Here is a 25,931-nt window from a genome sequence, read left to right as displayed (position 1 = left end):
CCTGTAATATCTGTGTGTGCATGTGTATGTGTGTGTGCACACAAACCTGTATATGTTTGTGTGCATGTTTTCTAGACAGGGTCTCTCTCTGTAGCCCTGGCTGTTCTAGAACTCCCTCTGTAGATCAGGCTGGCCTCGAACTCAAGAGATCCACCTACCTCTGCCTCCTGAGTGCTGGATTAAAGACGAGAGCACCACTAGTTGTCCGGTTTAGCCATTGGACTTTTGAAAGAGGGTCTTCCTATGTGTCTTAGACTGGCCTCAAACTTGCTTTGCAGCTTGCTTAGGCTGACCTCAACGTCTTATCATTTATTTTATTTGTTTATATATACATGTGTTTTCCTGCATGAATTTATTCACCCCAGGTGAGTATAGTAGCTTGTAGAGGCAGAAGTAATAGTCAGATACCCGGGAAATGTAGTTATAGGCATTTGTGAACTGCCTGATGTGGCTGCCGGGAACAGACTGGAGTGCTCTTGCAAGAGTAGCAAGAGCTCTTACCGCTAAGTTAAGCCATCTCACCAGCCCCACAGCCTCAGATCTGTCCTCCCTACTGCATGCACCCCTACACTCAAGCACAGCATCTTGCAGGAGGCTTAGCAAATGAGTATTCACCACAGTGGCTGACTGCTGATGGAAAGCATGACAGAGAGTCTGCATCACCTGGCATGGTGGTGACAGGCCTACAAGACAGGTGCCTAGTTATAGGTAACTGTTACAATCCTGCTGCCAGGTGTCAGGGTTACAGGGAGAGCAGCTAATAACGGGTGGAGCGCATTATAGTGGTGAGCCAAGAGGTGCAAGCGAGCAGCAACACAGCCAGCCCTGGTCACACACAGGCAGTGCAGACCAAGTCATCAAATTGGTCTCCTTTACCGGCTTGGGAGGTCCAGAAACTGAAACACCTTCTGTTAGTTACCCACCCATGCCCAGCCCTACTGTCCAAGTACCCAGAGTCCGAGGTCCTGGCTTTTCATTTCAGACAGTCTGACAAAGTGCAAAAATAGTCTTCCGGCTTTGCTCTGTTCAGCAAGCCGCCTTCGAATGAAACGCCCATAAGCCGGGCCTGAGGAATGACCTCTTGATGATATCTTTGAGCTCTAACCATGTTCCCCTCGTCCCCGCCCCATCCCTTCCCCTCCCTTGTCCCTCCGTCCTCCATCCCATGCTTGTCCATTTTCCCTCCCCGTCTACCCCTATCTATTGTGCAAGACGGGCTGGCACACCTTCTAGGACAGGTCCGATCAAGGCTAGGGGACTTTCCCCAGTGCAAGCAGCTGTGGGCGAGATTGGGGGAAGGGGGCAGGAGGAAAGGGGCTGGAGGAATGCTGGATTCCCACACGTCCGTCCCGGCGTCCCTTAGTAGTCCCTACATTGTTCTCGGCGTGAGGAAGGGAGGGGAGACGCTTAGGCTACAGCCCCAAGGGCGCTCCGTTTTCTGCGATACCCCCATCAGCCTTTTCTTCGCTGCTATCTGAATTTGGAGCACACCAAGCAGATCCGTCCCGGGTCTCCTTTCCGGGAATCTTCTCTTTGTCTAAGTCTCCTCGCTGTCTGGAGGTCCCCTCCCGCCTTGGATTGGAGAGGAGGGCGTGGCTCCGACGGGGGCGTGGCCTGGTCTGGCGGGGCGGGGCGGGGTGGGGCGGGGCGGGGTGGGCGCCCGGGTTTGGGCGCAGGCTAGAGAGGCAGCATCGGCCGGAGGGAGGGACGCGGTGGGGGATCTCGGTGGGAGCGCAGAGCAGCCGAGGCGGCAGCGGGGCTGCGGGGCGACGGCGGCAGCGGGGCCTGAGGACTCCATGGCGCCAGCGGCGTCCGTCTGAGTAGCGGCGGGCGGATCGGGCCGCGGCTTCTCCTCGCCATGGGAGACGTACTGTCCACACACCTGGATGACGCACGGCGCCAGCACATCTCAGGTGAGCACCGCTCAGCGCCCGGCCGGCCTGGGGCTCCCCGGGCACCCCGGGCCACGCCTCCGATCTCACGGGGCGGGAGAGCGGGTCCCCGAGAGACAAGGCCCGGGTCGGGACGAGAGCCGGCCAGACCCTTACTCTTCCTCCGAACTTGTTCTCTCTCGGTCTGGACGGCCCTTTCAGGCCCTTCTGTATGCTCCTTTCCCCCTTTGAGGAGCCTGGGATCCCATTTCTCTACTGGAACTTGCTCCCCTTGGAGCCCAGCCTGGCCAGAACCATGCACTTACAGGCGTGGCGGAGGGGTCGCGCCCCCATCTTTCCCAGCAACGTTCCAAGCCTAACCTCTACTCTGGACTCTGCCCCACAGAGTCAGACCTTCTAGACTGCCCCCTCAGCTGCGGTACACGTGGCTGAAGCTTACAGGGGGATGGGCCCTTAGAGAGCCGGGGACCGAATGTGGAGAGTGGGGCTAAGGAGAGATGGGGTGCCCTTGAAGGGGCGGGTCCCTGGCTTGGGCTTTACTTCAGCAGAGTGCTGGCACTACAGCCTAGGGGGTCTGTTTATGGCCAGAGCTGGCTCTCTCAGAGCCAGAGTTCAGTCTCCCAGTACCTTCCTTCTGCCAGCCTTGCTCTCAGCCTGTCACTGCGCGGTGGAGTCTGTGGAGTGCAGGATCCTGGGCTCATTGTGGGGAGTGGGAGATGGGGTGAGAATCTCATGCTATCCCAAAACAAAGCTTGGCTGACCACAGGCAAGTCAGGCCAGGCGGTCCTGAATGTAATTTCAGCTTTTCCCCCAAGTGTGTGATCCTGAGCCAGTCAGTCTCTTTTGTTTTGGTTTTCCCAGCCAGGGGCTCACCATGTAGCTGTGGCTGTAGACCTGGCTGGCTTCGGAATTCGTAGAGAACCACTTGCCTCTGCCTTCCAAGTGCTGGGATTAAAGGCCTGGGCCACCACTGCCCTACTTGAGCCAGTCACAATGTCCAAGAGCTTCGGTGTTGTCTGACTTCTTGGGATGGCTGCTGAGAGAGCTTAGTGAGCTTTGCTCAGTACAGGCTTAGTACAGGAGGCACTGAGACCTGGCGTGCCAACCAGCTGGGTTTATCAGAGCACAGGAAGAGGAGACAGTTCCTTTGGTTTCATTTGTCTCCCTGTTCATTGAGTGTGGTGTCCCTATATTATCTTGATGTCCTGTTGGGTGCTTGGCTATATTTCCTCTTGATAGTAGGGACCCTAGCATAGGGCAGGTGTCCCCACTTCCAGGGCTTCACTGTAGCCGGGCACAAAGAAGGTGCCAGAGAAGGACTATCCAGTCACTTGGCCAGGTCTGGAGTTGGGGACAGGATGGGTGATAGTGACCATTTCTCACCTCTGAACAGCTAGGGGTTAAGTCCTGGAAGGCCTCCTTGTAGGACAAGGCCTGGGCTCAGGAAGGGCAGGGCGGAGTCTTCCTGTCCCTTCCCTGTTGGTGGCAACCTCCTGGGGTTCTGTAACAGTCTCTCCATTCAGAGTCTCCTCTCAGGCTCTCAGCAAGCATGGGTGGGGTGTGCCCTACTTCAGTGGGTTTTTTTCCTTTCCCCACACCCAGATCTCCCACCTTCCCAAGTCTTAGGCTGAGAACCCACCCCTGCCCTCCTGGCCAATTCCCTGAGTGGAGCCGAAGCCAGGGGACGGTGGAGTGGACCCTTCCGGAGAGGGCTGAGTTTGTTTTGTGGATACAGGCTGGGGAAAATAGGGCTGTGCCCACTCAACCTGCTTACCTTTCCTCCAAACACTTGAAAGTGCTATTAATATCCCTCTTCAGATGTCCTAGATCCCAGGGCAGGCTCGCCTGGGCAGGGAGGCTCCTGAGTGTAAGAGTGGGTGCTACAAGAAGGTAGTCCAACAGAGAGAGAGAGAGAGAGAGAGAGAGAGAGAGAGAGAGAGAGAACTAACTTCCTTAAGAATTTGTTGGAGGGAAATGGGGTTGTGACTTTGCCACCTCCAGCCACCCATTCAGTCCCCTCACCCCACCCAACAGGTACATGATTAAGATTCCACAGCCCTCCCTCCCTGTGGAAGTGTCAGCTGTGAGAACACCCCTCCCACAGGGCCCTAAGCTCCCAGGCCTGTTAGGGTGCTAAGGCTTGGCTGGCCACCTTCCACCCTCCCTTAGCAGGTGAGCAGGTGAATACCAGCCTGCAAGTCCTGGCAAAGGTCAGGCGTGCTCTTACCCAGGGTGCGGGTTTGCTGCCCCGGCATCTTTCATCCTGAGATTTCAAAGCCTCTGGCAAGCAAGGGCTTGTTCCAACCCAGTGCTGGAGATGCTGGTAGCAGGGTGGTTTCTGCACATTTAGTACGGAAGGGGCCTGAGAGCAATTGAGCCTGTGTCACCTGGGGGCTGCTTGTTTTCTCTAGATCTCAGTTTCCCTAGATCTGAACAGAATGGGGTGTGGCACCTGGTGGCTGAGGTGCCTTCTAGCTCCAAGGGTCTAGCAATTCCTTACAAACCTTGACTGGAGCAAGGTGTTAGCTGGCTGACCTTGGGCCAGCATCTCTTTTTTAGATTTATTCATTTTATATGTGTGGATGTTTTTGCTCTCATATATGTCTGTGCATGGAATGTGTTCCTGGTTAGAAGAGAGTGGGCATCAGATCCCCTGTGCCTGGAGTTATAGATGGTGGTGAGCTGCCATGTGGGTGCTGGGAACCGACCCATGTCCTCGGCAGGAACAACTGCTCCTAACCCTGGAGTGCTCTCTCCAGCCTACCCTCCTTTTCTTTGTGAGTTCTCCACCACTGATCACATCTCACATCTTTTTTATATTACTTATTTTGGGATAGTTTTACTAAATTTCCCAGGTTGCCTTGAATTCAGTTTGTAGCCCAGGCAGGACTTGAATCTAAACTCTTTTTGTTTCTCTCTCGGACTCCTGACTAGCTGGGATTACAGGCCTGTGCCACCAAACCCTCCCACCCCCACAATTTACTGAGGGCTGGATCTCAGTTTTCTTATCAGTGAGATGGGAGTCGCAATGGTAGGTAGGTACTGCTGGGAGGATCTAGTGGCTTAAAGCAGAGAAGATTCTGCCCAGCCTAGTACTTGAGCAGCAGTGCTCAGCAAACATCTGATTATTGTGATTGCTTGTGGGCTTCTGTCATTGGCTTCCCTGGTGTTGGAGTTCAAAGGGTTGGGGCCGTGGCTGCTTTGGGCTCTCCTGGGTTTGTCCTGACTCTGGAGACGGTGTGGCAAGTTCCCTGGCTGTGAGTGGGCATAAACCAGAAGCTTTGATTCCTTCCTGGCTTCCTTCTGCTGTGGCGGTTATGTGTGTTGGATGTGAGCTGTCTGGTGTGGATTGAGTAACTGGTGGTGACAGAGACAGTGTAGAAGGAGCTAGAAGACAGACCAGTGACTGAGCTGTGCCAGTCCATCCTTTCCATGAGATACGGGACAGGACTCTCATACAGGTTTTGAACACTTTGAGCGGATTTTATACCAGGTTCTGAACACTTTGAGCGGATTTTATACCATCCATCGCCTAGAACCCCAAAATCAAGATGGTATAGGTGAGGGGCAGGGCCTGGAGCCTGAGCTGCCAGTGGGAGGGCTGGCATTGGCTGTGATGGATGAGGGAAATCACCTTTCTCCAGGACATCCCCAAGGGGCTCCACTACTGTGGTTCACCCCTCAGTAAAGGCATGTGAATGCTCCCACAGAGAGCAGACTGTCCCAGCACCTCTGATCAGCTCCACCCACCCTCCCTCTCTCCCTTCTCCTGGCTAACTTTTTAAAAAACAACAGCTTTACTGAGACCCAGTTCCACACCTTGTACCGCCCACCCACAGAAAAGGGTTTTCTGTGTATTGCCTGAGATGTGGAACCACCCCCGCCCATACGTCTGAGGACTTTTTTTTTTTTTGGTTTTTTCGAGACAGGGTTTCTCTATGTAGCCCTGGCTGTCCTGGCACTCACTTTGTAGACCAGGCTGGCCTCGAACTCAGAAATCCACCTGCCTCTGCCTCCCGAGTGCTGGGATTAAAGGCGTGCGCCACCACGCCCGGCATCTGAGGACTTTTTGAGCCCACTTGAAACCCTGGATGCATCAGCAGCCACCATACCCCATCCTTGCCAGTCCCCTCAGCTCTAGGCAGTGCTGGCTGAACTGCCAAAGCAGTGAGTGTCTGGACCCCTTGGGAGGGGAAGTCTATAGAAACCATGTCTTCTGCCTTTCTTTCTCGCCAGCAGAAATCGTTTGTATGGTCGCCTCTTCCAAACCAGTGTCCACTCCTCTCTGGGCCTGTTCCTTCGACTGAAGATGCTTTTCTGTGCCTGAGGCAATATTATTTGTGTAGAGTCCTGGTAATGGCTGCTTGGTTTTTTTACTGGCATCTGGCTAGTGTGTGCTGTGTTGCTTAAGCCTCCCTCCCTGTGTGGATCCTGTGCTAGGAGCTGGCATTAGAGGCTTCAAGGAAAACGTCTGGGGAATATACTGACCTATCCATACCCAGCCTTTGGAAGGCAGCACACATTTCATACCCCTCGCCAAGACCTACTTCATTATTGAGGTTATCACCTTCCTGATAACTGGGTATGAAGACGGGATCCTGTTTATTTGTCAAGAAAAGCAAATAATACTGAAAATTGATCTTAGCCCCAATACCCGTTCACCCCTCCCTTCTAAAAGTGGCTGCAGGTGCAGGAGTAAAGGGGGGGGCGGGTTCCACAGGAGTAAAGGGGGGTTTTCTGCTGTCACTCTCTCTTTGCTTTGCTGCCTAGGGCTTTGCCAAGGACTAGGCAGGCAGGCCGGATGCTTGACCAGGCTTGGGTCAGCCTCTGGGGGTGAAGCTGTCTAGGGACTCTGCTATCTCTGTGTTGAGTCTTACATAATGTGCTTTTGTTGGTTTTGACCCTGCCCTCCCCTCCCCCCAACCTCTAGTCTTCTATTGGGTCCTCTCCCACCCTTTAGCCTGTGCTCTGGCCTCCTGGGGGCCTCCCACCTCACCCTCCAGGCCTTCCCACACAGGCTGCCAAAAGAGACCTTTCTAATCCCAAACTGGGCCATAGCCCGCCCTCCCTGCCTCCTGCCGGCTGAGGAATGAAGCTGAAAGACAAGACGGGCTGCTCACCCACCCCTGCCTGACCACGCTGCCCTCTGTGGGGTTCACCCGCCTGCCCCTGTTTATCGTCATAGGTTGCTGGCATTGTGATTCGACGACACTGGGGGTCTTGCTTCTTTTTCATAACCATTTGCAACAAACATCTCTTCCAAAGGCTGCATGTCTGTCCAGGCGAGGACACACAGACGGCACTCTTAGGCCTCCTCCAAGAATTGGTCTTTGGGTTGTTCCTGCTGTGCTGGCTTCTGGAGCCCACAGAGTCTGCTAGGTCTGAGCTCTCCCTGGCCGCCTTTGCTTTCCTGCTGAAGACAGACTCATCTTACAGTCATACCCTTCCCCTACCCCGCCCGCTTTTATTCATCTGGAGGGACATGTCCAGGAAGGTTCCCCTTTGGGAGCCCAGGGGACCCAGGGACCCCTGAGCATCTGTTGATGCTATACTTGAAGCCACTGCCATGAGCTGCTAGTGTAGACTGAAATCTGTGGCCTCGGGACATGTGACCACACAGTAACTGCTCCCCTGGCCTGCTGCCCACAGGGACTGGTCCATTTCCTGTCTGAGAATGGCGGGTGATAGAGAAGGGAGGGGCACTTCTCAGACTGTGAGTGCTAAAATAGGTATTTTTTTTTTTTAAAAATGGTCTCCTGTAATCTGGCTGGCCTCAAACTCTCTGTGTAGTTGAGGATGATTTTAGTCAGGAGTCTAAGCCCAGGGTTTCACATGCTCTAGGCCAGAGCTCTACTGACTGAGCTACAGCCCAGACCAAATTTTTTTTTTTAAAAAAGATTTATTTTATGTATGTGAGTATATTGTTGCTCTCTTCAGCCACACCAGAAGAGGGCATCATGGTTGTGAGCCATCATGTGATTGCTGGGAATTGAACTCAGGACCTCTGGAAGAGCAGTCAGTGCTCCTAACCGCTGAGCCATCTCTCCAGCCCCCCAGACCAAATCTTTTTAACTGAGCACATACTAACAGTGCCATGCCATCCTGCTTGGATTATCTCACAGAACCACCTCCAGGGCAGGCAGGAAGCAGGGAGAGCAAGGTCTTAGCCACTAAGTCCAAACCCTACTGTGACTGCATAGCTATGATGGACAGGGGGACAGTGTGGGAAAAGCCCCAGAGAGACCGGGACAGGGGATGAGGGGCGTGGCACGGGAGTAGGAGGAAATGAGTGGGGACTGTAAGGCTTGTGTCAAGAGACTGCACAGATACATCCCACCCCGTAGTCATTACTCAGTCAGAGGCTTTGAGCAACACCCCTTTGCCGCCGTCCCCCCCGCACCCCCCCCGTCCTGCCCCCCCCGCCCCCCCTCCCCCCCAGCGCTTGACTCACCACTCACTGTCGCAGAAGCATCATCCTGCGGTTACAGATTCCTGTGCTGCCTTTTCCTTCCCCGGCCCCACCCCCACCCACTTCCCTGCCTGGGGAAGCAGGGCTTTTCTGAAGCCTGAGTGGGGAGCAAAGCCTCACTCTTGGTGAGTTTCAGGGCCTGAGTCACTGAGGAGGCTGGACCTGCGGTGCTGCCCTTGGGGTGCCTTGACCGCCTGGGACCCCCCCGCTACTTTAGGAAATGCGCTGACACCAGCCAGCCCATCGTGAGCTGCCAGCCCCCACCCCAGCAAGATTTTTTTTTTTTTTTTTTTTTTTTTTTGGTTTTTCGAGACAGGGTTTCTCTGTATAGCCCTGGCTGTCCTGGAACTCACTTTGTAGACCAGGCTGGCCTCGAACTCAGAAATCCGCCTGCCTCTGCCTCCCAAGTGCTGGGATTAAAGGCGTGCGCCACCACCGCCCGGCCAAGATTTTTCTTGTGTAGCTTGGGCCCAAGTCTTGGCTCTGCCTCTGTGTGAGTTGGGTCCTTGGGCACACTGGTCTGTCTCTGAGCGATATGGCTCTTTGGAAGGATGAGGATTATTGAGCTATCCCAGGGCAGTTGGGAGGATCCGTCTTTGAATGGTGCTGTGTATGCTAGGTGGGTGGTAACAGTACAGTGAGTGACAGCTGCTTTTCTGTTTAGAGACAGGGTCTCATGTATCCCAGGTTGGCCTTGAACACGCACTGTAGCCAAGGATGACCTAGGGCTCCTGATCCTCTTAACCTCACCATGTGCTGGCATTACCTGTTTATGTGGTGTGGAGACTGGAACACATTTCCTAATGGGCACCAACTGAGCTAAGCCCCCATCTGGAATGGTAGCTTAAATTTTTTTTTTTCGAGATGGAGTTTCCTAGTGTAGCCCGGGCTGTTCTGGAACGAACTCTGTAGACCAGGCTGGCCTCCAACTCAGAGATCCACCTGCCTCTGCCTCCTGAGTGCTGGGATCAAGGTGTGCACCATCATACCCAGCTTTTAATTTTTTTTTTAAAAAAAAATGACTGTGTATGTGCGATGGATATGTGTGGGCACGCATGTGCCATGGTGCGCATCTGGAGACTGGAGGGCAGCTTTAAGGGGGTGGTTCTCTTTTTCCAGCTTTTGTGGGGTCTGGGGACTCGAACACTTTGCCATGCTTACATGACAGGGGCCTTTAAAACGTCTGGGCTTGTCCATCGCAAGTGACAGTTTTTTGGTTGTTTCTGCACTGGGCTTGTTTGACATCTTGGGAGACATGGCTGATTTGTCTGCCCCCTCATGAATGGCCAGCTTTGTATTCCAGGAAGCATGTGTGTCCCAGCCTGAGTTACAGCATCAGCCTTTGGTTCGGGCGGGATGCCTGAGTCTTCGGCCTGTATGTGAAGAGCTATGAGATAGGATGGGGTTCCCAGCATTGACCACTCAGTGTCTGCCGCGAGGCAGGACACAGAGGATAAAACCACCGTGTGTCTGGAGTTAAGATTTGTAAATCTGAACCTGGTCCTGTTGACTCTTTGCTGTGTGATCCTGAACAGTGGCTGTGCCTCTCTGGTGGTTCTCATTTGTGACCTCAAGATCAAAATCTTTAGGGAAGTCTTTGCCTTTGAAAACCCTTTCTCGGCATCTCAAGGTGTCCTTTGAGGGCAGGACCACACAGCTTACTCTATGGAAATAGGGCTGCATGTCTCTGAGACCTTCTAAAGGCGATGTGCGCTGGCCCTAGACACACCTGGTCATTCTTCCCTTTGTTCAGTGGTTATGGAATTTCATCTGAGCTTCATGGTGCATGCCTGTAACCCCAGCTCTCAGGAGGCTGGAGAAGGAGGGTCAGGAGTTCAAAGTCATCCTAGACTCTATAACCAGTTGGATGCCAGCCTGGGTTACATAAGACCCTGTCTCAAAGCAACAGCAAAGCAGTAGTTAGGACCCATGAGTGGTCCAGCAGGTGCCACACCCACCGTGCAAGCCTAGCTCCTGAGTTCACTCCCGGAGCCTATGGTAGAGTGAATGACTGAGGAGCTGTCTTCCAGAGTTGTGCCCTGCTACTCTTTAGGGTCTCACCCCAAATACTCACATACAATTAAAAAAAAAAAAAAGTTCTGGTGTTTCAAACCAGTGGTAGAGTGCTTGCTTTAAATAGGAAGCAAAGCACAGTTACAAAGCCCTTCCTGTGCTGGGACAGGCTAGCCATAAGTCTCAGTGGTCGCTGATTGCCTGGAGCTTCCTGGCTGGCTGAGTTCTCACAGGGGAGGGTTGGGGAGTGGGGGGGTGGGGGTGGGAGGCGCCATAAGCGTTGGCCTTGGAGGGGAGGAGCCTTGTCCTGAGAGACCTGGGGAAGTCTTGGGTCCTTTCCTGGTGGAAGTGAACATCCAGGCGTGGTGGTGGGCTGAGCATGGATGGGGAAGGTGGCTAGAGGTGGAGTGTTGTCAGAGAGGCATGTCCCTGTGGGGGGGCGTGGCCAAGGTCTCAGTGACAGAATCAGGAGCTTCCTGGTATGCACCAGTTTGGACCCTGCTGGGTTGAAGGAACCTCTGCAGGGCTGACATCCTGCAGATTGTTGGATGGAGGATGACCTCCCCGTGGCTCTTAGCCTCTGCTTCTATCCTTATGATGTCAGGAGGCTCGCTCTGTTCCCCAACAGCTCTGAGTCTAAGAAGTGGGCATCAGAGTATCTACCCAGGCCTGCTGGGTCCCCATGTGGGGACAGGGAAGCTGTGGCAGGCTTTCCTGGGGTCTCAGCTACAGCTGCCATATAGAGACTTTGGCTCAGGAAGTCTCTCCTCTCAAGAGGAAGTGCGGGGCAGGGGGGTTCAGTAAGATGGTTCGGCAGGTAAGGGAGCCTGTCACCAAGCCTGGTGACTTGACTTTGATCCCTGCAACCCACACACTGGAAGGAAAGAAACTCTGATGTGTGTATGTGTGTGTGTGCCCCCTCCCCAGACACACAAAATAAATAAAATATGAAAAAAAACAAAGTAGCTGGGTGGTGGGTGCACACCTTTAACCCCAGCACTCAGGAGGCAGAGGCAGGTGGATCTCTGAGCTAGAGGCCAACCTGGCTAGAGTGAGTTCCAGGGGTACACAGAGAAATTCTGGAGAGACACAGAGAGAGAGAGAGAATATGAGAATAAGAAAGTTCATGGGATGGAGAGATGGCTCAATGTATAGAGCACTGACTGCTCTTCCAGAGGTCTTGAGTTCAATTCCCAGCAACCACATGGTGGCTCACAACCATCTGTAATGGGATCCGATGCCCTCTTCTGGGGTGTCTGAAAACAGTGATAGTGTACTCACATACTTGAAATAAATAAATAAATCTTTAAAAAAAAAAAAGAGTTCGGATCAGGATTTGTGTGAGGATGGGGGTGGGTGGGGGCTCTAGTAGGTATCTGCACATCCAGGAGGGAGAAGAATAAACTATGGTTGTACAGTGCGAACCCCACTTTCCCTTTCCCTCTGTAGGGTACAGGCCAGGAGGCAAGCCACACAGTCTGAGTGCCAAGGAACATGTGTCAGCTCTTTCCTCTTGTTTGTGTCCCTTCCTCTGCCTACCTGCACAGTGGTCACTAGGCCCGTGTTGACAGCTCAGCCGTGTGAAAGCGCAGAATAGCTGCAGTGGATGTTAACTGCACAGAGACCTTGCCGAGGGACATAGAACTCGTTCAGAAAGCTGTCGTGGGCCCAGTGTAAACCATGTGCTGGGTACGAGGCTGTAACAGAGGGTTAATTTTGTGGGACTCTTGTGCAGGCCGAGGTTCCAACAAACACTGTGGTTTATGTGACAGGCAATGTATGTTTATGCCTTTCTAAGTCCATGACAATGAACACACCGTCAGCCCTGTCCAGGAGGCTCTGTGTCTGCCTGTGGTGATGGGACAAAACTGTGTGGCTTTGGTCATGGCACTCTCCTTGGAGCTTCAGGTGACAGTAAGGTGGGAACACTGGCCCCATTTCTTGCCTCTGGGGTATCTATAGGTGCTGAGAGATGCCCTATAGAGTGCTTGGCTTATGCCATGTACACGCAATGACTCTAACCAGATGGCTCTGAATTTCTGATTTTTTTTTTTGTTTTTTTGTTTTTGTTTTTCAAGACAGGGTTTCTCTGTGTAGTTCTGGCTGTTCTGGAACTCACTTTGTAGACCAGGCTGCCCTCGAACTCAGAAATCCGCCTGCCTCTGCCTCCCGAGTGCTGGGATTAAAGGCGTGCGCCACCACGCCCGGCTGAATTTTTTTTCAGTTTCCTTTTTCCTTTCTTTTTTTTTAAAGATTTATTTATTTATTTTATGTATGTGAGTATACTGTAGCTATACAGATAGTTGTGCGCCTTCATATGGTTCCTTAATGTGGTTGTTGGGAATTGAATTTTTAGAACCTCTGCTCGCTCCGGTCAAGTCAGCTGCTCACTCCGGCCCAAAGATTTCTTTATTATTATACATAAGTACACTGTAGCTGTCTTCAAACGCACCAGAAGAGGGTGTCAGATCTCATTGTGGGTGGTTGTGAGCCACCATGTGGTTGCTGGGATTTGAACTCAGGACCTTTGGAAGAGCAGTCAGTGCTCTTACCTGCTGAGCCATCTCTCCAGCCCTGAGCTTCTGATTCTTGTATTTTACTTCCCCATGCTGGGAATACAGGCATGGGCTCACATCCCATTTCCTGTGGTGCTGGGGACAGCGCTCAGCACCCTGTGCGAGCTCTGCAAGCATCCCACCAAGTGAGGCACGTCCTTAGCATGGAGGTTTGTTTTGAGACCGAATGTCACCATGCTATCTAGGCTGGCCTTGAACTTGCAGCATTCTTCCTGCCTCAGCCTGCCTCAACTTTCCAAATCCTGAAATTTACAGTGTTCTATGTAGCAGAGCTTGTTGTGGAACTCACCAGGTAGACCAGGCTATCCCTATCCTTGAAAGCATAGAGACCTTCCTGCCTTTGCCTCCTGAGTGCTGGGATTAAAGGTGGAACCACCATGTCCATCTCAATCTCTCTCTCTCTCTCTGTGTGTGTGTGTGTTCTTTGGAATGAATGGAGTGTGGGGTGAGCTTAAGCTTTGGGCATCCATGTCCTACAGGACTCAGGAAAGTTTGCTCACAGTTGACAGGCACCTGAAGTTCCTGATTTGATCTTGAAGCTTCTGGTGGGTATTGGATGATTTTTTTTTCTCTCCCTCTAGCTTGGACTCTTCTGGATTCTCAGATGGGAAGACTGAAATGATCTAAATGTTAGGAGGCTAGCAGGGTCACTAGGTCAAGGCCAGCCTGGAATACATAGGAGACCCTGTCTCAGAAAGAAAGAAAGAAAGAAAGAGAGAGAGAGAGAGAGAGAGAGAGAGAGAGAGAGAGAGAGAAAGGAAGGAAGGAAGGAAGGAAGGAGGGGGAGGAGGAAGGAGGGAGGAAAGAAGAACAAAAGGAAATATTTAACCAGTCTTATCCTTTATTTCTTCACTGAGAAAACTGAGACTCTGAGAGGGAACAGAGGAGCCCACAATCTCAGAGGCCCAGGGCGCCTGACTGCCCTCCGTGCCGTGGCCCAGCCCAGAAGCAGCCAGGAAGGGTGACTGGGCTCGGCCAGGCTGCAGAGGTTATAATTTTGAAAATTGAGTAAATAAACAAGTTCTCAGCAAGCAAGGCAGGCTCTGTGCGGCATCACAGACGGGCCTGTGTCTAAGGACAGCCCCAGCTTGTCCACTCAGACAGAAAACTGTATCTGGTTAAAAATAGCCAACGCGCCACTCTCCTCCCACCCCACCCCCACCCATATTTAAGGCTGCCAGGAAAAGGGGAGGGGGACAGATTGCCCTTCCTTATGTGGAGTTGGTCCCAGCTCCCTGGGTACGACCATAGGACAGCTCTCCAGGCTATGCTCAGGACAGTCACTGTGTGACTTTGGTCAGGTCTCCTCGAGTTTCTGGGCCTCAGTTTCCCCTTCTTTAAAGTAGTGGTGATCCCATTTCAGGGTGACAAGATGAGAAGGTGGTGTGGGTCAAGTGTGTACACACAGCAGGCCCTTTGTGTCTCTCTGACCGGACTGGAGCCTCAAAGGCTGCTCTTTTACTCTTGGGCTGAGGTGGGGGCTCCTGCACCGAGTAGAGGGGTTATTTTCTTACTGATCCAGGGCTCCCCTAGTGCTAGGAGGCCAAGCCTCCTTCCAGGCAGAGCTGTTGCAGGCAGCACTGCTTGGCTTTCCTGTTTTCCTGTGGAGAGTGTAGTGGAATCCAAGACTAGCTACTTGGGGTCCTGCCCTGCTGGCCTGGGCCCCTCCACCTACATGGGGCCCAGCAGACTTCCTGTACAATTAGGGGCTGCCACCACCTCCCCACCCCCTGCCCTGGTCACATGGAGAGCTTTTAAGAGGCTAGCTCTGTGTATCAAGAGGCCAATCAGCAATAGATGGACTGAGAGAGAGCTGTGTGGTGCCTTGGACTACACCTGCCTCTAGTCTGAGCCCTTTCCCTATAATACAGTGTACTACCTTCTCTAGACCCTTTTAGGCGCTTCTGTACCTTGGAGTCATGTTATAGATACTAAAAGACACTACAGGACGCTCAGCCTCATTATGTGGTCCCCAGTGGGGCCCTTGGCCACTCGGGTGGCCCTCCTTACTAACGTTTGTAGCATCTGAGGGTTGGCTCTTCTGGGCTCCTCCTGGGCTTCCCTGGGTGGACAGTGGCATTGGTGATGACAGCCTGCTTTTCCAGCTACTGGCCAAGCACCCTTAGGTCAGTAAGTGTGTCCTTTGAAAAGGATGTCACTGATCCTTAACGGTTGCAAAGGTTATGAATTTGTGTGTGTCTGGGAGTCATCACTCCCATGATGATGGGCACCGTGGTACTTACTACCTAGGTAGGTGGGAATAAAAAGAAGCCACGTGGGGCCGGAGAGATGTTTCAGCGGTTAAGTGTCCTTGTTGCTCTTGCAAAGGGTTCAGGTCCAATCCCCAGTCCCAGTGTGGTCACTCACAGTCATCTGTAACACCAGATAGGAGGGAGCCGAAGCTCTCTCCTGACTTCTACGGTTGTGCAGCTGCTGCACCCATGTACACGCAGGCCAAGCATGATGCAGACAAAATATAAACTTATAAGTGGATTATAGAGAGACAGATGGAGAGATTGGGGGGGGGGCACTACTCTCCAACCTGGATGCGTAAGGACCTTGGAACCCTCTGCATGAGGGCTTGGGGTTTGTGGTCCACAGGGGTGGATGGTTCGAGGGTGTGGGCTTGGCTGCTTTCAGGTGCAGGAGAGCCCAGGCTTTCTCTCTGTTCCTCTTGGAAGGAGCACTCTGGCCTATTGTGTTTGCGGCCACAGGCACAAGGTGCGTGCATCCACACAGGGTTTCCTTCCTCTGCCTCATTCTCCGTAATGTGACTCACTGCCTTTCAGATCTTTGTTCTCGTTCTGGAGGGTAAGGCCAGGGATTTGGACAGCCTGGCCCTCCTCCTGGGCTCCTGACCCCTGTCTCTGGACTTGGCTGAACTCTTAGGGTGACAGGCAGGGGTCTTTGCCCCATTTTGAGACCCCTGTGTACTTGACACTGAGTTGGTGGCTGCCAAGCCCAGAGCCCTAGGTTCTGCCTGTGCAAAGACGTGTCCAGTTGACTGCTGTGAAATTGCCACCTTTCCTTGAGAGCTTGCTTTTGTCCTGTGGGATAATTATTGTCATTTGCTCTCCTGTCACAGATGGAACAGCTTCTTGATGGCCTAGGGTCCCCTGAGTGGGTTCAAGGCCAAGGCAAGCACTTTTACCCTCTTAGTGACTTTATTCCTTGTTACCTGTCTTAGAGAGGAGTAGTAACAGTTGTCATGTTGCTGGCTTCACACAGTGCTGAGGTTGGGGAGCTAGGGAGTTTGTGTCCCTTGGCGGCAGAAAGATAAGTGCTGAAGTTGCTGTGGCTGAAGCCTTGGGAACTTCTAAAGGCCAGGCAGGAAGTGGTAACCTGAAGAGATTGGTGGTCTATGCACCCACAAGGCTTAGAGGAAAGAGACTAAGCCCTGGGTTAAACCTATGTAGCCACTCCGCAAGGAGATTTAACCGTAGCCTAGTATGTAGCCAAATGGTATGGCAGGATACTGCCTAAACAGGGAAGTGAAACAGTGTATCAGAAGGTATCATCCAGCAGCGAAAATTGTAGCTGTAAAAAGGGAAAGAATAAGCCCCTACCCCCAACCCCCAAACAGGGCTTCTCTGTGTAGTCCTGCCTGGCCTAGAACTCAGATCTGTAGACCATGCTGGCCTTAAACTCATAGATCTGCCTGCCTCTGCCTCCCAAGTTCCAGAATTAAAGACATGCTGCCCCCTGCGTCCCTTCCTGCTCTTACCCGGGTGCTAGAAATCCGAACTCAGATCATCTTGCTTGCACAGCAAGCATTTCACCTGTTGATCCATCTCTCTATTCCTTTCCTGATTTTTTTCCCCTAAAACAGTAAACATATCAAATTTTAAAAAAGAATAGTGAGAACTTGTTGGTTATATTTCTTGGAGAACAATTCCAAGTTTCTCTCTGACTCCAATATCAGAGTCATCCTAGTCTGACAAGAGCCAAAGGAAAGTTGCAAGTGCAGGGCAGGGCAGGGTCTAGAGAGGAGGAGGAGGAGGGGGGGGGGAGGGAGGAAGAGGCTGGGGTTATCTGTCTGTAAGGTGGGCATGGTGGTTAACTACTCCTTGTAGTTCCGTGAGCTGCATGAAGGATGCTATGCTTGGCACACAGTGACCACTCTGGAAAATGAGCTGAGTTCCCTGGCCTCCATTGTCTGAGCCCCTGAGGCTTTGGCAGAGGGGCCTCTGAGATAAGACCTGAAGGGTGGAAGAGGGAAGACGTCCTAAGTACTGGTAAAGGAAGACCTTCCAATAGGTTGTGCGTTCTTGCTGACCGCAGCCACAGCAGCAGCTCTGTGTACAGGACACTTGATAGTTGTTTTGCTAAGTGCCATCACGTGTCCCTGGGAAGGGCTAGACAGGTGGACTGCCTTGCCTGCCCAGGTGAGTGACTGCGTACCCCAGCCTTTCAGTGTTGGAGAGACACTGCAGAGCTGGCCTGCTGCCGTTCCCCAGGCTCTTCAGGTTCAGGAGCCCTTAACAGTGACGGATCAGGAAGAGGAAACAGATCTGGGCTTAGGTGACAGCTTTAGTTGGCATGCAGGGTGGTGACCTTTTCTACCATTGATGTGTGACCTAGGGCTGGCCTGGCTCTATGCAGGCAGGGTCCTACCTTTTAGGCAGTTCTGGGACTGTCTGGCCCTCAGTTAATCTAGCCCCAGGGGCTGGGCAGGGGCTGAGCCACAACTGGAGTTCAGGTTTCTGGGAAAACCCAATTGTCTTTCTGTATCTTAGGGTTTCTGGGAGAGGGAGTTGTGGAGCTCTGATGTGACCTCACGTAGTCAGAGGACTGATACGTGTGTCTTCGAGGCGGCTTAACAGTTAAAGGTGTTTGCTCTGCAAGCTTGGTGACCTGAGTTTGATCCCCGAAGCCCACGGAAACATGGAAGGAGAGCCAAACATGGTGGCACACCTTTAATCCCAGCACTCTGGAGGCAAAAGCCAGCCTGGTCTACAGAGTGAGTTCCAGGACAGCCAAGGCTACACAGAGAAACCCTGTTGGGAGAGCCTGGACACTTCCAAAGAACCGAAGACAATAAGTGTCCCTTCCCGTGACAGTGGCAGACCCAAGGGATCTTAATCTTAATCAAACTGATCCCAAGTTCCATCATCCACCTAGGGTGCAGAAAGGGCCCTGTCTTTAACGGTTACCATCCCATTATCCAGGACAGAAGCCTGACCTCAATCATGAGTACAACTTGGCTTGTTTTATTAATTCATTTTGTTTTGAGGCAGGGTCTTACTGTGTGGCTCTGGATAGCCTCAAACTTGTGATCCTCCTGCCTCAGCCTCCTGAGTAACTGGTACTACAGCTTCAAGCCACCATACATAGCCTTCTCTCTACAGGAATGTCTTTGTGCTTGACCCCGCAGCTTGGGGCTGAGTTTCTGTCAGCGCAGCTGCAAGCACATGAGTTGCGCTGGCTCATCTTCCTGTCTCATTGTCTATGTTTTCCTCCCAGACTTGGAGTAAGCCCCTCCTCCTCCTCTTGTGCTCACGCTGTCCGCTCTCAGGATCTTGGGATCTATCTGAAAACTGTAGATAACAGTCTGTGTGTTAGATAAGTGCATGCGTGCGTGAGTCCACGAGTGTGTGTGTGTGTGTGTGTGTGTGTGTGTGTGTGTGTGTGTGATGGGTGGGTGGGTGTGCAGGGAGGGGCCTGACATTTCCAGGCAGCTTGGGAAGAAACTAGGTGTGGACTTAGAGAAGGACAGTGGTGTTTCAGGCATCGGCAGATACATGGTAGCGGCGTGTGGTCCCTTCAGTCGTTTCCTGTTGGGGCTGAAGTAACTGGAACTTTCTATTTATTGGTTCCTATCAGAGCAGCATTGGCATTTGCGGGCTCTCCCTGTCAGACAGACAGGGAGGGTGCCAAGTGCTCCTGGCACATCTTACTGGGTCCTTGCAACCTTTATTGTTGTTGAGACAGGGTTTTTGTGATGTAGCCCAGGCCGACCATGGATTCCTAATTTTCCAGCCCCAATCTTTCTGGTGCTGAGATTACAAGTTTACCAGTGATGCACCTGGCTTAAGTGGGTCATTTAAAAAAATTATGAAAAACAATTTTTTTTTGAGACAAGTTTTTCTGTTATGTAACTCTGGCTGGCCTATAACTCACTAGGTAGATCAGGCTGGTCTCGAACTCACAGAGATCCACCTGCCTCTGCCTCCCCAGTACTGGGATTAAGGTATGCACCACCACACTTGTCTGGAAGATTCTTTTCTCTCTTTTTTTAGAAGTATTTATTTTATGTGCGAGCGTTTTGCCTCTACTTCTATGTGCATGCATCTGTGCTTGATGTCTGAGGAGATCTGAAGGACGTTTATTGGACCTCCTGGAACTGTGGTTGCAGACGGTTGTGAGCCATGGTGTGGATGCTGGGAATTGAACCCAGGTCCTCTGTAAGAGCAACAAGTGCTCTGAACTGTTGAGCCCTCTCTCCTGCCCCTTACTTACATTTTTTTGGGAGGGAAATTTTGTGAGACAGGGTCTGTCTACATAGCTCTGGCAGTCCTGGAACTCACTCTGTAGACCAGTCTGGTCTCAAATTCACAGAGCTCCACCTGTTTCTGGCTCCAGAGTGCCATTAACCCAGGCTGTCTGGACCATTTTTAATGATCATTTTATGGAAAGAAAGTGAGACTCAGAAGGCTACAGCCAGTGGTGGAGCTGAACATGTGTGGTCCCAAAGTCTGAACTGTTCCTGCTCACCCCTCTGGGGCACAGTCCTCTTCAGCCTTTGCTTGCACGTCTCTGGCGGCTGGGACCTTTCTCTCTGCAGGTCACCTGCCCTGTTCTGGGCATCAGATGCAGGTAGAGCCCTTGCTGAGGCCATGGGTGCTGTCTATGTTCACATGCAATCTAGCTTGCATTTGGTCAGGTTAGACTTTATCCAGGGAATTTTCCAGACTCTGTGATTGCTCATGGCACAACGCCACCCAAGCACGACCCTTCCTCCCGTGCCTGGAGCTCACCCACTAGGAGAACACCGGTGGGAAGGAGCTTAGACACAGAAAGACAGACAGACAAGAGACTAGCCTGGGGCACAAGTGACAGATGATCAAGGTCTTGAGGATCTTGGATTCCAGCTGGTGCTGTCTCTGGGGACGATGACCCATCCTCTCTGGTGACATGCTGTATCTGGGGTGGGGGGTGTGTGAGGTGGCACCCCCATCCACAGTACTGTAGGACGAGGGCTGTGGTTGGGTGAGGTCTGCTGGCTGTTTTTCTGTTGGGTCCACTTCCCCTTTCTGATTAATTAACCTTTGAATGACAAAGGCCTAGGAAAAGTAGATCATAAACATGTTATGTTTCCTACTTCTCGCCCTCCCATCTCCTCCACCCTGAGATAAGACAGATGCTGCTAGAGATCCACCTGCCTCTGCCTTCCAAGTGCTGGGATTAAGGACGTGTGCTGTGGTGACCAGCATGTTTTCCATCTCTCTTTTGCTTTTTTTTTTTTTTTTTTTTTGAGACAGGGTTTCTCTTTGTAACCCTGACTGTCCTATAACTTGCCTTGTACACCAGGCTGGCCTTGAACTCAGAAGTTTGCCTGCCTCTGCCCCTCAATTTCTGGGATCAAAGGTGTGCGCCACCTCTCCCGGCTATGTTTCCTGTTTCTTGATTGCTCTGCAGAAGGACTGGGTAGCCCCTGCTAACCGACAGGCGCCCTACCCTAGCCACTAGTGCTGGGCGGATGACACCTTTCAACACTTCAAGTGCTGCCATTGGCAGCGTCAACTCCTGTTTGTCAGACTCTGTGGAGTTACTCATTTCATTTAATCCTTCTGACACCTGGGGAGGCGGGGACTGCTTCTTCAGGTGTACAGCAGGGGAAACTGAGGTTCATACAGACCGAAGCCATGTGCTCTCTCCTGGAGCCGGTGAGAGGTGGGCTTATCTGAAAATGCCATCTCAGTCTGGAGCTTGCTGTCCCATGGAAAGGCCTTGGTCTACCGAGGGGTGGGATAAAGAGATTCTTAGATCTTGTGTGTCTGAAGACTTACCCATTGTGGGGTCGCTTTTACAAGCTTTGTGTCAGAGGATGACTCATGGGAGTTAATTCTCCTATCCTGTGGCGTCCTCACTGAACTGAGGTCATAAGCCTTTATCTGCTGAGCCAGACATCATTTTGTTGTTGTTGTTTTGTTTAAAATTTATTGATATTTATTTTATGTATGGATACCACATGCATGCCTGATGCCTGTAGAGTCCAGAAGAAGGGTGTCTGATCTCCTGGAATTAGAGTTCTGGCCACTTGTGAGCACCATTGTGGTTTCTGGGAACAGAACCCAGGTCCTCTGCAAAACCAGCACATGCCCTTAACTGTTGGGCCAGCTCTCCAGCACCATTATGGTTTCTCGTTGACAGTCAGTCTTCTTCATTAGATTCCTAGGACCCAGCCCTAGGAATTCCTAGGACCTGAGACTCAGAGAGCTCGGAGGGTGGGCATGATGCCAGTCCTGTGGCGGGCTGGGGGATAGGCTGTCCTGCTGTGGGTGGATGCTGCTGCTGAAGGCTCTGCTCCCCCAAACGCAGGGACGTCCTCATCCTGCCCTCCTAGAACAGGCTGCCAGCTGGAGGCTGCCAGCACAGAGCTGATGCCAGGCAAGTGGGCGGAGCTGGGGCGGGATGAGAAGGCCTTTGTTTCTCCTGTTTGTGTCCAGATGGGAACTGAGTTTCCCGACAGAAGTGGAGGATGTGAAGAGAAGTCCCAGGTGCTCCCTGCCCCACCCCCAGACATTTCTCCAGTCTCCACCCTGGCTGCCCTCTCCACCCCTCAGGCCCTCCCGGCTCAGCTGTTAGCCTTCATGAGACCTGTTGTTGCTGAGTTCTGGTTAAATATTTGCTAACTGAGAAGTTTGCAAGGCGGCTTTGTGCGAAGTCCTGGGTGACTACTCCCAAATCTGTCTTTGGATAAGGAGACCCAGCCCTCCTGGGCCTTCAGAGTCCTTTGCAGGTGGCCTTCTTGGCATCTGGAACTAGATAACCTCTCCCCCTGGGGGCCATTGTTTACATGCCTGTTTAATGGATCAGGGGGAGAAGGCAAGGCTAGGCTTGGATCCTGGGGAGCCAGTGTGGAGAAAACCTGGAGACCTGCTTCCTAATCTCCGGGCCGCAGTCCCCATCTATCCGCGGTCAGCTCTCTTGGGTCCAGGAGGGACCATCCCAAAGTGCCAATGGCCTGTTAGCAAGGGGATGTGGCAGCTCAGGATTCAGTCGGTTCAGCCCACTAGATGCCTTAACCACTAAAATAGGACCCTTCTCTCTCAGAGTTCTCCATTCCCGTTTGGGGTAGCAGGGGTCTGTGATGTCACACCTGGTTTGTTCTCTTATGTAATGCTGGGCAAGTCACTGAATATCTCTTGAGCTGTGGATCCCTCATCCAGAGAATGGGTTTGTCAGTTTGTCCTGATGGGGGTTAAATAAAGTCATCGTGACATCACTAAAGTGCTTCAGAAAGCCGCCTCAGTGCTGGCTCTGGGCAACTGTGGCATGCATTAGCTCATGCTGTGATGATTATAATTAGATGCAAATGGAGAACCAGGGAGCCTTGTGGTGGGGAGCTGGGCAAGGCAGGCTGACTGAGGAAGGGTGTTCCGCCAAAGGGTGCTTCATAGGAGAGAGTGCAGAGTGGGGGTACACTTGGTGTCAGTCGGACCCAGCCAGGGCAGGGGCTGGGGAGGGCAACGGGACTGAGAACCTCTGCCTTGGATTCCATTCATTGCTATCCGCTCGTGAACTGCAGCATGTCAGGACGTGGGGTAGAAGCTGTGTCATTGCAGATGGGGAATCTACGCTCTCCTGGGGCTGTTGAAGGCCAGCTCATCCTTAACAAAGCAAGTCACCTGATCTTCTGGACATTTCCACAGTCCTTATAGTCCAGGGCCTGTTGGCCTGGCGGACAAGTCTCTGATCTCCCCAGCTTCTGTCTCTCCAGTGGCGGCAATGCTTCTAGAAGCTTCTGGGCTCTGCTAGGTCAGGATTTGCTCTGCTATTCTGTGACCTACATGAGAAATGCTAGGTCCCCAGCCAGCCTGGTGCCTCTCTACCTGTGTCTAAATAAAAAAAAAAAAAAAAAAAATTGCCATTTGTAGTTCTGGGAATTGAACCCAGGCCTCGTGCACAATAGGAAGATGCCCGCCACTAGCCACTATACTGTGTCCCTAGCCTTGTGCTCTATACATCTCTCACATTCTGTCCTCAGTGAGACAGTGGTCTGTCCTCAGTGAGATGGCAGAGTCTCTATCCATCCACCCTTGTCATTTAAGCGTGAACCATTAGTCTTGGCACACTTGGTGTCCCTAGCCCACAGCAAGTACATACACAGGCACACCTTGGGGCTGTGTTCAGAGGAAGGGGGTTTTCTTTGTTAATTCCTGATCTTCAGGAAAGAGGGTTAACCCAGCAGGTCTCTTCAGGACACCTGCGGTGAGAAGGGAGAGAACGCTCATGTGACATCCACTTTCCCAACAAAGAAGATCTGTGTTGGATGTTTCTTCATCCTCCTGAGCCTCCGGAGCCTCCGGAGCCTCCGAGGCCCCAGCTTCTGTGCTGGCCTTTCAGTGTGAGGAGCTAGGGTGGGCGTGGAGCTTGTGAGAGAGTTCTCATACGTGTAGATAAGTGGGGAGCACCCACCCAGCCCGGGGATTTCCAAAGGAAGAGAATGGGGGATGGGATGGGGTGGAGCTGAAGGATCAGCCTCGCTGTGGTTATAATAGGAGCCATACCTTTACCCCAAGGGCAGAAGGAGCCTTAGGAAGTTTGTGAGCGTGGAGGACCAGGCAGCTCCCTTCCTGGTATGGGAAGGGCCAGAGGGAGTCAGGAGTAAGTTTGAGGCTGAGGCAGGTAGTGACCCGGCTGGGGGCAATGGCAGGTGGTGCAGGCTGAGCTGAGGTGAGCTGGCCTGTTGACTGACCTAAGTCAGCTCACAGTTCTGATGGTGAGCCCAGAAGCTGGGGCCCACTGCTGAGGACACCCTCCTTCTTGATCATCTCACCAAGGGGTCTGCATCAGCCTCTGCTCTCTGGAACAACTCCCTTCTGGACCAGGGTGACGGTCACACTTTCTCTTCCTGACTCTCGCTCTACATGGTCCCTGCCTGCTGGTCCCAGCTCTTCTCTTGGGCCGGTTATGCCCCTCCCCCAGGCTGGATGATGAAGCCTGTCATTACTCTTCGTGTACCTGATTACAGGTCCCAGGCAGGAGCCCTGCATCAGCCCTCCTGACAGGGGCCACCCACAGGCTGCTGCATCCTCCTCAGAGGGACATCCTCTCCAGAGGCTGACAGTGACAGTCTTGGTGGTGGGTGTGGAATATCTTTCCCCAATTTTGTTTCCCTGTTAAGACTCAAACTGTCCCAAGTCTGTGTTGTGTGTGTGTGTGTGTGTGTTGTGTGTGTGTGTGTGTGTGTATGGCTCAGTTGGCGGTGCTCTCCTTGCGTGCGGGAGGTCCCGAGTTTGATCCTCAATGCTATAAGAAAAAAAAATGCTCATACTTTGAGAAGGGTGTGGTAGCTCATGTTTTTAATCCTAGAATTTGGGAGGTGGGGGCAGAGGGTTCAGGAATTCAGACTCATTCTTGGCTACATAACAAGCTTGAAACCAACCTGGGCTACATGAGACTGTAGCATTTTCCTGGGTGCCGAGGAGACCTAGGTGGTCCAGCAGAGAGACTTTAGGTGAGACACCATATAGACTCCCTTATCTGTTGGGCTGTGCTGTGTGACTCTAGCAGTATGTGACTACTTCTCTGGTCCTCAGTTCTCCTGGCTGTGCCAGTCAGATGGTGCAGTTACTGGTATTTGACTTCATGATACGGGGAACCCCATCTCCACCTACCTCAGTCCTTAGTTTCTGGGGGTGGGGTGGGTCATCATTCTGGCTACCTCCCCCATCTCCCTATCTGGAGTCCTCCCCAGTGCTCCAAGAACCAGGCAGGCCAGTTCTGAGTCTGCCCCACCCGACAGGTGCTGTCACCTGCTAGGTTTCAGTCCCCATGAAACCCTGAAACTGGGTTGGGCCTGGTAGTGAGGCTTGTTCCACGAGCCCACTGGAGGGACCGGCCAGACCAGGATGAGTTTGGCTCAGTGCCCACATCTGAGTCCAAATCAGGGCAGGGCTCGCGTGAAGTCCCTGCGGTCCACATGCAGTCGGCCACCCTTCTGGTTGGAGGTTGTCTTCTTTGTCCTAATGCCGTCATTGTGGAAGGGGACTCAGGCACAGGCTCCTGGGTCTCGGACCTGGGCTCAGCTCCTGCTTTCTGTACTCGTTGGTGAGGGGCTGAGTTCTTTGCACTGAGTCTCCTTAAGTGAACCGTCTGACTTTAGAGTCAGTGCTCCCGTGGATAGAGATCATGTAGGGTTTCTACACCCGTGCAGCATGCCCGGGGCTCACCAAATAGAAACTGCTTAGACCAGCATCCAAGCATTTGGGGTAATGGTCCTCAACCTATGGGTCTCTACCCCTTTGGTAGCCAAATGACTCTGCCATGGGGGTCGCATATCAGATATCCTGAATATCAGGCATTTGTGTCACGATTCAGTAGCAAATTTATAGTAATGAAAATAATGTTATGGCCGGGGTTCACCACCACGTGAGAAACTGTATTAAAGGGTCACAGCGTTAGGAAGGTGGAGAACCACTGGGTTAGGGGCTCTTCCTGCAGCATGCTCCCCCAAAGGATCCTACTCTGCTTTCCCCATATACAGCTTGCAGGATGGGCCTGGTACCCCTCTCCCAGATCCCCAAGGCTTCAGGGAACTTCAGGGCACCCAAGGACCCTTGTTCTTCATGGCTTCTGCTATCTATACAGGAACCAGTGTGATCCCCAGAACTGTCACTTTGGAAAATCAGAGGTTAGCACTCTTCTGGCCACTGAGCCGCTGTTGGTATTGGTCATGTGCACTGTCCTTGTGAGGGCCCCGTGCTCTCTGCTCATTGGTCCTCTGATTTCCTCCCCCGCCTAGTCACTGATGTG

The 25,931-nt window shown here is 52.4% G+C and overlaps 1 protein-coding gene across 1 annotated transcript in view; it reads left to right on the top strand.

Moving 5' to 3' along the window:
• The first annotated feature begins 1,690 nt into the window (after window positions 1-1,690).
• Window positions 1,691-25,931, top strand: part of Niban2 (niban apoptosis regulator 2) — a 49,977-nt gene continuing 25,736 nt past the window's right edge. The window contains exon 1 of the mRNA XM_021184392.3: window positions 1,691-1,913. Coding sequence (XP_021040051.2) covers window positions 1,859-1,913 — 55 coding nt within the window. The 5' untranslated portion in view covers window positions 1,691-1,858. The remainder of the gene's footprint in view (window positions 1,914-25,931) is intronic.

This window comes from Mus caroli, unplaced genomic scaffold, assembly GCF_978045245.1.
Source record: "Mus caroli unplaced genomic scaffold, Mus_caroli_1 scaffold_2, whole genome shotgun sequence".
Lineage (NCBI taxonomy): Eukaryota > Metazoa > Chordata > Mammalia > Rodentia > Muridae > Mus > Mus caroli.
Note: the sequence above shows the minus strand (reverse complement) of the source record. Positions and strands in the feature narration are given on the sequence as shown.